This window comes from Rattus norvegicus, chromosome 14 (genome assembly GCF_036323735.1).
Source record: "Rattus norvegicus strain BN/NHsdMcwi chromosome 14, GRCr8, whole genome shotgun sequence".
NCBI lineage: Eukaryota > Metazoa > Chordata > Mammalia > Rodentia > Muridae > Rattus > Rattus norvegicus.
The window spans coordinates 102,229,176-102,241,238 of record NC_086032.1 but is presented as its reverse complement, the minus strand read 5'-3'; the positions used below and the strand labels follow the sequence as shown (position 1 = coordinate 102,241,238).

The 12,063-nt window shown below is 52.2% G+C and overlaps 1 protein-coding gene and 1 long non-coding RNA gene across 20 annotated transcripts in view; one reads left to right on the top strand and one right to left on the bottom strand.

The window, feature by feature from the left end:
* The window catches only part of Bcl11a (BCL11 transcription factor A), a 95,143-nt gene extending 84,051 nt beyond the window's left edge, over positions 1-11,092 (bottom strand). For 4 of the 19 annotated variants that reach the window (XM_063273274.1, XM_017599256.2, XM_063273273.1 and 1 more), the window contains exons 1-2: positions 6,940-7,083; positions 2,040-2,369 (exon numbers count right to left, since the gene is read on the bottom strand). In XM_063273274.1, the coding sequence (XP_063129344.1) occupies positions 2,040-2,268 (229 nt within the window). In that variant the 5' untranslated portion in view covers positions 2,269-2,369; positions 6,940-7,083. The other 15 variants (XM_063273277.1, XM_063273275.1, XM_039092105.2 and 12 more) reach the window with 14 other exon arrangements.
* On the top strand, positions 7,091-9,012 carry LOC134481803 (uncharacterized). The gene is made up of 2 exons (XR_010057625.1): positions 7,091-8,067; positions 8,379-9,012. It is a non-coding gene; the product is annotated as an uncharacterized LOC134481803 (long non-coding RNA).
* Positions 11,093-12,063: the final 971 nt, after the last annotated feature.

Sequence of the window (12,063 nt, the reverse complement as noted above, 5' to 3'; positions counted from 1 at the left end):
ACAACCAGTTAAGAACTGGTTAAGGACCACTTCTTTCCCTGCACATCCATGTAGAGTCCCAACCACAAAAGTAAAAAGCCCCAACTATCTATAAAGCTCTCCTCAGCCTTCGGATTCCTCTTCTAAATACAGAGGCCCTAATTTTCACACTGGCTAACCTGAAACTGGAAAGCTATTTAGGCCTTCGGGAGTAAGGGTGGCTTTAATTCTTGCCTGACAGACACTGTGTTTTGTCTTTTAAACGAGCAGTACGATATGTAAATACGATGTTACATCACACAAGCCTTACTCCATATTTGGCGATTTAGCAAGGCTTTGGATCTCCAAAGACGACAAATCCCCTTCCGCCTGCTCTTGCTTCATTAATCATGCCTTACACTTCTGCTCCTTTTCCTTCCAGTCACATGGAAATGGTCATTGCCATATCCTACAGGGAGGTGGGGGGGGGGGATAAAAATCTTAACCTACATGTCTCAGAAGCTAAATGTGGCGGCTTCTAGAAAAATGCTCGATGCACGCAGCATTCCTGGCAGGCAAATTCCTCCCTTCACTGAAGGGAAATAGTGAGTATTGTTGCAGAAAGCATAAAAGGGAAAAGAAGAAGATAGAAAATGCCACACCTGATCTTAATGATCAGATTCCAGGTTTGGGGGAGGGGCGACATGACATTTACCCTCCCCCCCGCCCCTGCCTCACTGACCTATCAACTCCGTGGTCCAACTGTATCAGAGACAAGTTCCAGTGAGTCTTGTGACTGGCTATCTAACTACCTTTCCGAAAATGAACACACCTGCTTTTGGAGGGTGGGGCAATGCAGAGAAGGAACTGTCTCCCAGATGTGGAAATCCAGTCACCACAGAAGCTGCTTTTGCTTTGTCTAACGTGCTAAGGCAAACAGTGTTGTTTTAAGAGCCACTACCTAGTGGTGCTGTTTACCACTAGGGCAGGGAATTAAAGTCCCTCTGTTAGCTTCTAATTCTTTCCCTGGAGCTGCTGAGAAACCCACACACCTAGCTACCTCCATGGTAAAATTAACCAAAAGACAGAGAGAGGGAGGGAGGGAGGGAGGGAAGGAGGGAGGGAAGGAAGGAGGGAGAGAGAGGGAGGGAGGGAGGGAGAGAGAGAGAGAGAGAGTTTAAATATGTGCATGCATTTTTTTTTTCCAAGAAAAATTTTACATTAGGCTAGGCAAGAAACTGTGGAGTCGGACTGGACATTTGTAAGGGTGACATGTGGCTGTGTAAACCACAAACAAAATCAAGATACATCTGTCAAAACCACATCAGAGACAAGACAGAGCACAGAGGAGCATTTATCACTGAGCTGAGGAGGCAGGCTGCAGGGAGCAGCCGTTCCTGTCAAACCAACCTTTTGAAATTTCCAACATGCCCTTAAACTTTTCGAGTAAGCATGTCTGTGCGCTTCAGCAACTGCCCTCTCTACTCTGACCTGGCCAGTCGAAAATGGCATCTTAAAGTCAAGGTCACTGTGTCATCCCACCACGGGGCTGTGTTTAATTACAGCCCCATACAGGCTGACAGCCAGTATGGATCCAAGGCTAGCCCTGGAACTCAGTTAACTCCTTCCAGCCCTTCAGACCAGTCATTGGCTCAACCGTGAACGCCCGTGTGGTTACCTTGCTCCTGATACATCCCCGAGGCCGTAAGTGGACACTGGAAACCGAGCTAGGTATAGTAAGGTTCAACACTTTAAGAAACGGGAAGGCAAGCAAGGGGAAGAGAGCGTTGGCATCGGTAGGACCAGGCGGGGGATGTCGGGCGTGTGTGTGTGTGTGTGTGTGTGTGTGTGTGTGTGTGTGTGTGTAGCTTCCCCACCTACATCTGACTCAGTAAGGTGGAAAACAATTTATTTTCAGAGTTCTGGAGGGAAGCAACGGGAAGGATTATTTAACATTACAAGGCTGCCATAGACAGTCACACGGAGAAATACAGACTTCACCTCCTTCCTGCTCCACTACAACGCCTCTGCAAACAAAAAGAAAACATGCAAACAGCTTTTCTCCTTGGCTTCTCATTTACCTGCTATGTGTTCCTGTTTGGGGCAAATTCCTCTAGATGACGTTGATAAACAATCGTCATCTTCTGGTGTCACCTGGATGCCAACCTCCACGGGATTGGACGCCTTTTTCATCTCGATGGGAGAAGGGGAAGGCGGCTTATCCACACCTTTTTCTAAGCAGAGGCTGCCATTGCATTGTTTCCGTTTGTGCTCGATAAAAATAAGAATGTCCCCCAATGGGAAATTCATCTGGCACTGCCCACAGGTGAGAAGGTCATGGTCCCCTTCTGGAGCTCCCAATGGGCCGTGGTCTGGTTCATCATCTGTAAGAATGGCTTCGAGAGGTTCGGCTGTGGTTGAAGAAACAAAAGCACAATTATTAGGGAGCCGGTGGGGAGGGAAAGGGGGGGCATACATTCTCAATCCCACCCCTATGCCTCAACAGACTAGGACAAGTGTTTGTTGCAGTCCCTACATAATACCCAGAAAATGTGTACACAGGCAACACGTGATCTGGAGGGTATCAATAATTAAATCTATCAGTGAGGCAGGCCATCATGTACTAAAGGAGATCCCTCTGACTTGGGTAACTCCAAGGAACACACACACTATAAATTCTTTCTTTAGAAAGAAAGTGACTGAATGGTTAACTCAAAAAATAAAGACTGCTTAAATAATACTACGGGGAAAACATGAACTGGAACCAGTTTTACACACACACACACACACACACACACACACACACACACACACACACATACAGTAGGTTGTCTATTGTGCCCAGGACTAGAAGAGCAAGCGAGGGAGAACACAGCCTTTGTGTGTGGATCTCTCTCCTAACTGTGCACACATGGCCTCAGCACAGAAGGCTGCTGCAACCACACAGGACTGCCACAGCAGTCCTGAGGCAGAGCTGCGTTCACCTAGCTACCCATGGCAGCGAGGTGAACCTCACACTGCCTCCCCAGCCTCGCCACGCAAGCCCAGGAACACCACAGTCACTGTCACATCTTCCCAAGCATGTTCCCTGAACGGGAGCTCCTGGGTACTTAGGAAAATAAGCCAATTAGTCATGTTTTTTTTTTTTTTTATCCCGGAGAAAAGAATGCCTAAAATATTCTGAACGTGTTTGTGCTTGGTGGCATCCATGACATTAAAAATCAGAGTGGACACCCAAGCTCTATACCTCAGAAGGCTGCATCCTTTCTTTGGGGTTGAGATGCTTTACCTAATGTAGTCAAAGTTGACTAATTTTCTGAATGAGCTCCAAAATGCTTCATTATGGGACTATTTCTGCACACATAATCACCAGCAAATGTTATAACAAGACATGTCTTTCTTTCCTGCTTGCCTGCCTGGGTTTTTTTTTTTTTAAACTTTGCACTCCAGCATTTATTTAAGAAGGTTTTATCATTTTTTTTAACCTTGCAAGTCAAGAAAGGAAGGCTGGAAAATCTTGTTTATGGTATCTTTAAAAAAAAAAAAAAGGAAAACTAAAACTAAAAAAAATAAAAAAAAATCACAAACTACAAAGCCTGTCCAGGATGCCGCCAGTTAAGGAAAAGTGAGCAGAAAATGTACAAGTCTTACACAGTTAATCAGCCTGACCTCCTTTAGCAAGCTGCCAATCTCACACTTAATGAACTTAAAGCCACAGAGAATCAAAAAATAGATTTTAATTTGAGTGTAGAATATTGGAACAGATCTTGATAAAGTGCAAAAATCCAGTGAACTCAGGTTAAATTTATTTCAACCCTACCCAGGCTGCATATTGAGGGGGAAGATCTGGAGTAACTCCCAGATGTGCTGGGTGAAATAATATTGAGAGAGTCCTGCCTAAGCTGCACCTGGGCTCAAGTAGGACATGTCATAATTTCTAGCCTCTGGTACGCCTCCTAATTTAACATAGGTCACGGTAAGAATATGAAGAAGGTTAGGTTATCTCCCGACTAACGGAGGCAACAAAGTAAGCACTTGGGTCTCTTTGCCCAACATCCTGATCAAAAGGCAAATACGGAATGCAGGATCATGCCTTGCAGATAAAGGAGGGACATGCCTCTGCTTTGTGTCTCTGTGTCATTTTTCTCTGCATTTGCTTTCATTTTGAGTAAGTGAGGAGTGGGGAAGTCATGATCCATGGTTTCTGTCATTTGGATTACGGATTTTAAATGAACATTGGCAAATGCGGCCTTTTCTGCTCCTGTTGTTTAGCTCCAAGTTCTGAGATTGAGAGACTGAAAGGCTCAGGGGGTTAAAAAAAAAAATTGTTCTGTTAAAGGTAAAACATTTTTGCAAATCCTACCACCAGGATTCATGTTGGGTTTTGTTGTTCCAAGGGCCTGCTGGATTTCAGAATGTGGAAACAGTATTTAGGAGCAAAGGGGATATTCTCGTAGGTATCAAATAGTTAAAGGTAATTCAGTACAAAATAGACTTGGTTAAAGTCTTCTAAACGTAGTGACTGAACTGATTTACAATCAAAACCAGGAAATGAAGTGGTAATTCACAGGTTGCTGATTCCACCTCCACATTTCACCTAATTAATTTTATAGGAGGCAAAGTTCTTGAAAATAACAAGATGATCAAATGTACAGATATAAAACCTGTAACCTCAACATTTTCTATGCTCTTAACGTAAATTATTGCTAATTACCAAGAATTCTATCCTAATGTATGAAATGCATTTAATATCCGTCTCTCTGAAAAACATTTGCCAAGTAATGTGCAGAGAAATATCAAAACGTGATTTTATTATTGCCACTGCATTATTTAAAAAAAATCACACCAAATGGGGCACAAAGAAAATATGAAAATACAATTCTCTTACAGCAGCAGCCTAGTGATTTGCATTGACATCTCTCAGTGGCGATCAGCATTTCCTTTCTGGCCATCAGATAATTTCTCTGTATTTTAATGCAAATTCCTCATCCCCTAAAAACATTCCTAACCTCAGCCATTTTACCCCCTCCCTTCAATTCAACTCATCCTAATTCTCCCCTACGATACCACCCTTTCTGAGCCTGGGCCTAACTCGGGACAAAGCGGGGAGTCCTCGATTGAAGTGGAAGGGAGTGGACAAATCATCACAATAATTAGCCGCGAATTCTCGCTACAAGGAGAGGAAGACAAAATAAAATGCTTCTGCTTTCAGCGACAGAGACTGGACAGCCTCTGTCCCAGCGACAGCAGACCGATATATTTATTTATTCATGTTTATTCCTCTCTTTTCTCCCACTCCCCCTTCCCGTCCTTCCCCCTTCTCCGTTACAAACATAAAAAAGAGGAGGCAAAAATCCTCCTAAGAAATGTTGAGAAGAGGCGAGGAAACCAGGGCTGCTGGGGGAGGGGGAGGGGAGAAGGGAGCCGTGTCTCCCAAGTTTGCTTTCCAAGTGGATTTTTCTACACGCGGTAAAGCAAACGAAGGCTGAAAAAAATCGGAAAAGCAAAGCTAAGAAACAAAAGCAAAGCCAAGGGCTGCAGGCCCGGGGCCGGGGCCCTGCGGGAGTAGGCCGCGCAGAAAGTGAAGTTGAGCGCCGGGACTCCGAGGCACAAAGCAAGCAGCCTCCTTCAGGGCTGCAGGCTCCGGACGCGCGCGCTGCGAACACGTGCAGCAGCGGCCTCGGGGCCCGCAGTCCCAGCCTGGAGGCGGCGGGTGGCCCGGGGACTCGGCTGCCGCCTCCACACCCCTGCAGCCCGGCAGCCGCCGAGAGCCGGTTCCCGGAACCGGCCAGTTGTTGGAAAAAGGAAGTAAGGTTTTTGGAAAACTGAGCCGGACAACCTGATCGAGTCTTGGCTTCCCCGCGCACACCCCGAGCGCGGGTCCTGAAATTCATTCTGTGTGCACAGGCTAACACTTTTACTTTGGAGGATCTGTGCAAATGTGTTTCGCCCGCAATTCCGGGCACCGTGTGCGCGCCAGGCGGCGACCGCGGTTATTCATTATTAATGACGCTGCTAGCCCGCATCATTATGATGATAACTATTACTATTGTTGTGATTTCGGGCTTCCAGGCGAGAGCTGCAGGAGGCGGGGAGGGGGAGCGTTGGGTTGCCAAGCCGTCCGGTAAGCCTGCGGTGGCCGCAGAGACCTGCGCTCTGCGCGGGGATGGGGGTGGAAAAAAAGTGAACCTAGAAGCCAAGGGCAAACTTGCCACATCCCTGTGTTCGGCCGTGCCCCTAAACTCGAGAGAACACTCTCCATCCCTCGCCACCAAAAATGCCTTCCCAGAAAGGACCCCAGCGTGCACCCGGCTCCCCGCCGGGAGCTCCCGGGTCCTCTCGCACGTGGGGGTGTCGGCTGCGCGCCCCAGCGCTTCTCCACGGCCCTAGCCAAAAGCATTTTTTTAAGTCAAAATGAAGAACAAAGACCTAAGGGGTAATGGGGGGTGGAGAAAGGGAATTCAGCCTAACCGTTCGTTGCCCCCCACCCCCACTCTCCCAACGCTCGTCCCTCCCCCGCCGAGAAACGCCGGGCAGGGGGTGGGGTAGGCTCTGGTACAGGTTCAAGTTCGTGGAGCTTTTCTTGATCTTGTTCTGCCTCCTAGCGACCAAATGGCTCATTCAGTCCACGTAGCTGAGGACGGGGCTGGGGGCGGGGGTGGGGGGGTAGAGGGGGTGGAGGGGAAGTCCTACGGACCCGGCAGGCTCCTGCCCTCTAAGCACCCAGAAAATGAAAGACGTGATCCCTGCACATACCCCTCCATCTGGCCTCCTAGTCCAGTGTCCTTCCCGGGACAACAGCGAGACTAGCCCTCCCAGCCTGGAGAGGCCCAGAAGAGACCTAAGTGGGAGGAGAGTACTGAGCAACTCGGACTGCGCCTCCCACACTGTCCCTCTCGCCCCTCATGGCATCCTTCCGAAAGTCCCAATGTCCCGGCTTTCCCGAGTCCTGCGAACACTGCCCTTCCTTCCCGCCGGTACCTGGCCGGGCTGTAACTTCACACCGTCGCGCGCCGCGTCTGCTCTGTATCCGGCGCGGCCGGTGGGAGTGGGGGCGGGGGAGAGCGGCGAGGGAGAGATGCGCGGGGGTGGGGAGAGGGAGGGCCCCGCAACGTGCCAGGGCGGGGGAGCTTCTGAAGTGTGTGACAAGTTCCAGGGCCCAGAGGGAAAAATATTCAATTCCCAATGAGCACCCCACCCTCGACAAATGCAGGAGAGACATGGGGGTCCTTCAAGCTTTCGTCGAAAAATAAGAGTCATGAGTGAAAAAGAAGGAATTGAAGGGGGGCTTGGGGGGGAGGCTCTATGTCTTTTCTTACTGGACTCAAACTTTCCTAAGTGCCCACCACCAGCCTCTCCCAGCACACCTCAAGTAGAGATTATCGTCACCGCCACTAACACTTTACATAAACTCACAGAAACCCCTGCCCAAGACAGGCCCAGGGTAGAGGGCAAGAACCCAAAGGTGAGGCTCACTGAGTGCGGGGACCCTGCACCCCCAAAATGCACACTCAACACACTTCTCCTGCCCCGCCCCCTCCCCAACCTAGCCAAGAAACTGCTTTGGTCCGAGAGGCTACTGGCCAGATTTGGGGGGGGGGGGCTGTAAGCACGTGGTAACCTCTCAACGGCCCCAGAGTTAAGGACAAGAGGAACCTAAAAGAGTACCCCGGGTGCAGTTGAAGGGACTAGCAAAACTCGCCTTTACAGTTGCTTTGCAAAATTAAAAAAAAAAAAATGTTTTGCAAAACCGAGTTTCATCCAGCAGCTTTCGCTGTCTGAGAGGTCGGTGGGAGGGTTGGGTATTGTGCTAGGGGCGGACCAGAGCGCAGGCCGGGCTGGCGGAGTCGCAGCGTGGCCTGCCGCCCTGCCTGGCGGGTGGGCGGCGAGCGCCGGGTGGGCGATCTCGACTCCAGACTAGGGCACGGCGAGGTCGGGCGAGGCCCAGCCGCTGCGGCCGCCTGCTCCAGGGCTGCCGCGGCGCGCTCGGTCCTCTGTCTGTTTGTTGGCAGGAGGCTCCCGCACACGCGGTGCTTGTAAACATTCAGACACGAGATTTTTCCCAATCAAAATCCACTTCCACTTTTTTTGAAAATCTTCCAAAAAATAGTAAGAGGAGGGAGTTCCTCGCTTCCCTCTCCATGCCGCCGGGTTCTAAGTTTGCAACTTGATGGGGTTTGGGGGAAGGGGTGTCAGGGATTTTTTTTTTCCTTTTCTTTTTTCCCCCTCTCTTTTCTCTATTAAAGACTGGAATTTCTGCAGGGGTGGGGGTGCGAACGAATCCAGGAAAGAGGTGAAAAATACGACTGGCAGAATGTTTGGCTTCTTTGGGGGAGCAAGAAATTGTACATTCTCTTGCGTTGCTTAAATTTATTAATTTTTTTTATTTATTTTGCGCATCTTCGCCTCGTCTCCTTCAGGGCTCACCCAGGAGGGGCGGGCAGCAGCAACCCAGCAGCGGAGACTCCTGCACCCGCCCGCCCTCCCTCTACCGCGTGCCCCTGGCTGCCTCTTCGCTCGGCCCTTGCTCCTGCCCTTCGGCAGCGGTGGCGGCGCAGGAGGGCAAGCGCGAGGAGCCCGCACAAAAGGCGGCGGGACAAACACCCACCTCCGGCCGGAACAAAAGACGGCAGCGCCGGGCGCGACTCCGGTCCTTCCCGGTCACCCGGCCCTCCCAGCCGCTGCAGCCCCTCTCCCCGGACTCGGCTGACTGGGAAGCGCCAGCGGCTCTCTTCTACAGTCCCACTTTCGTACTATTGTGGGGGTGACTACTTTCCTCCCACTGCACACTTGACCATGCACACGTTGGCGTCCTAAGGCCGGTCTCACCTCTTTTCTCCCCAGGAATTGTTTTTCAGACTTGACTCCCTCCCTCCCCCCCCCTCCATTTTCCTATAGTGAAGTGGAAACAACCCCCTTTCCTTCAAGCTCCCACCCCCAGGTTTGCATGTGAGTGTCCGCGTCCTTAGCATTGTTCATTATTTTTGCAAAACTAGGGTAGAAATCATTGCATTCCTTTTTCAAAGAAGGAATAAAGCGGCGGAGAGAAGGAAAGAGGAGGAGTCAATTTTTTTATAAAAATTAAAAAGATGCGTGCCGTCTCAAAAGTGCACACGGTTCTCGTTCGAGAGGGCATGAGGGGCTTTTTCCCTTTTAATCTCTTTTTACTTCGACTACCGAAGGTTTTTCACCTGAAAAAAATTTAATGCATGCACACACCCCTCTCTTAACCTCACTCTTGCTTAGCGTCCCGCGCGCCCTCGTGATTATTAATAATTATTATTACTATTATTGGGTTACTTACGCGAGAATTCCCGTTTGCTTAAGTGCTGGGGTTTGCCTTGCTTGCGGCGAGACATGGTGGGCTGCGGGGCGGGCGGGCGGCGGCGGCGGCGGCGTGCGGACGACGGCTCGGTTCACATCGGGAGAGCCGGGTTAGAAAGAAGGAGACTCCAGAGAAAATATCTTCATCAGTGCCTTTTGACATCCAAAATAAATTAGAAATAATACAAAGATGGCGCAGGGAAGATGAATTGTGGGAGAGCCGTCATGGCTTTTTTTTTTTTTTAAGAAAAAAAAAAGAGAGAGAGAGGAAGAGAGAAGAGGGATAGAGGGAGAGAGAGAGAGAGAGATGAAAAAAATGGCAAAAGCCCCCCTGAGCTGCAAGTTCAAGTGCGGACGTGACGTCCCTGCGAACTTGAACGTCAGGAGTCTGGATGGACAGAGACACACAAAACATGGGCAGGGCGAGCAGGAGAGAAGGGGAGGAGGGAAGGGGAAGCTCACACCAATGGACACACATCAGGGGCTGGACATGAAAAAGAGACCAGGACAAGCCAATGGCCAGTGCGGGGCGGGGGAGGTGCGGGGCGGGGGGCTCCGCAGACGCCAGACGCGGCCCCTGGGGGGAGGGGCGGGCAGAGGGGAGGGGGCTCTGGGGCGGCTGGCTCACCAGTGGCCGCAGCGAGCGCCGCGGCGGTGGCGTGGCCCGGAGAGAAGAAAGGGGCGGCCGGGTGGGAGGGAGGAGTGAGGGGGAGCAAGACTTGCGCCCCGCTCCACTCCCCCCGACACACACACACACTCACCGACCCCAAAATGAAAAATTATTGAAGTGGGGGGTGGGGGCAGAGTGCTCCAAGACGCTGCAAGCCCAGAGTCAAGAGAGGAGCGGGCGGAGGGAAACCAGGTAGAGTAGGTCCCGGACACCCTCCTCCGCTCGCACACCCACTTCCCCTCCCCGCCAGGGGACGCCGGGGACCGGAGTACTAGCCCCGAGCTCGTGGCAGCGCTCGAGAAACTTTGCCCAGTGAAAGCTAGGAAAGAAAAAAAAAAAAATCACCCGAAGTTGAGAGCTGAGCGTCCAAGTTAAGAGCTCTGCTGCGGGCTAGGGAAGACGGGCGGGAGCGCGCTGGAGAGAGAAATCCAGCCCAAGTTTGGAGGGTCGTGTGTCCGGAAGGCCAGTGCCGGGGCCCGGGGAGAAGCCGACGCCGCCTGGAGAGAGGCGGTTGGGGCGAGGCTGGCGGCGCAGGCCTGGGCTCGAGGGCCGAGAGCGCGCCCCCAAGGCCAAGTCAGGGACCCGGGATCTGAGCGACCCTACAAACAGTCGGGGGCTGAATGCCACTGAAGCCCTGAATCCCCAGCTCCCGAGGATTGCAGGAACAGAAAGGTCGAGATACAGAGACCGAGGAGCCAGATTCCGGGTGTGTTTCAGTCCCCAGATGGGAGCACTCGGGGCCAGGGCTCGAGGCGCCCAAGCGTCCACCTCTGAGCAGTCGGCGGCCCGAGGACAAAGCACGGGTAGCCCCAGGAGCCCGGGTCTCTGGGAACCTGCTCGCCGCGCCGCGGGAGGTCCCGGAGCCTGATCCCGGGGAGGGACACACCCCCTCCCACTCCGGGCCACTGCGAAAGCACTGAGCGAAGGACAGAAAAATGTTTCTTACGGACAGAACACAATTGTTCCTAAGCTGTTACTCGGGGAAAGAGAAAATGGGGAAAAGGAAAGAAAACTGGCTAGCAGGAGCTGCGGGGGGGAACCACGGTGGTGAGACCCTCGGGTCACGGCCGCGCTGCCCAGGCGCCAGCAGCCACCACGCACACCCGGGACCCCGGAGGCCCCCCTCGGTCCCCTCTGCAGACCTTCCCTGGAAATTAGAGAAAGACCTGTTGGAAATAAACCCCTGTCTCTTTAATGCACACGCGCGCGCGCGCTGCCGCTGTCAAAAAGCGGGCTTCGCTCTGGCGTGGGATACTTTCAGTTTTACGTAAAATATACAGCAACAGCACCCCCTGCGATTGGAAAGTTTATTCAGAAACGTGCTGCAAAGTCCCCCGGCGTCTCCCGCCTCCCAGCCTCCCAGCCTGCCTGCACCTCCCTGCAGCCGCCGCCGCCGCCGCCGCCGCCGCCGCAGCAGCAGCAGCAGCAGCAGCAGCAGCCGCAGCAGCCGCAGCAGCAACAGCCAGGGAGACCGCGCTCGGGGTCCAAATCTAGCTGCGCCCAGGCGGGGGCGGGGGATGGACAGAGTCCCTGGGAGGCGCCGAGGGCGCAGGGTGGAGACCCGAACTGCAGGTGGAGGTCTGTGAGTCTCTGCAGAGCCAGGAGCCTTCCTCCCCTCTCCTCTAGACCTTGCACCCAGAGTCCTCGCACCCCTCCTCTGAGAGGTGTCCTATCCGTAAATTCGCCCACCCGCCGGGGGATTGTATTGTTTTAAGGCAGGGCCCTGGGCTTGCACATGCTCGCCCACCTCCCAGCCTCACTGGCTTGTGGCTGTTTATTCCTGTGTCTTAGGAAAGTTTCAAACCTATTAGAAAATGGCTTGCCTGACTCGGCGAAGCTTCGGGCCCCTCTGAGTTAGAAATACAGGTTTTGATGCCCTGCGCTAGGAGAGCTATGGGCTAGACTGGTTTGGGGAATGCTGTTTCCCTCTAGCTGGTTTTCCTGGCGGCGGCGGGGGTGGGGTGAGGGTCTTGAATTCTGTTTAAGGAGCAGGAAGACTCTATTGCAGTAACTGCACGACACCGTTTCCCCTTTTCACTGAGTTCTTCAGAGCAGGTCAGCATCTCTTCCTCTGGTTTTTTTTTTTTGTTTTTTTTTTTTTTTTTTTTTTT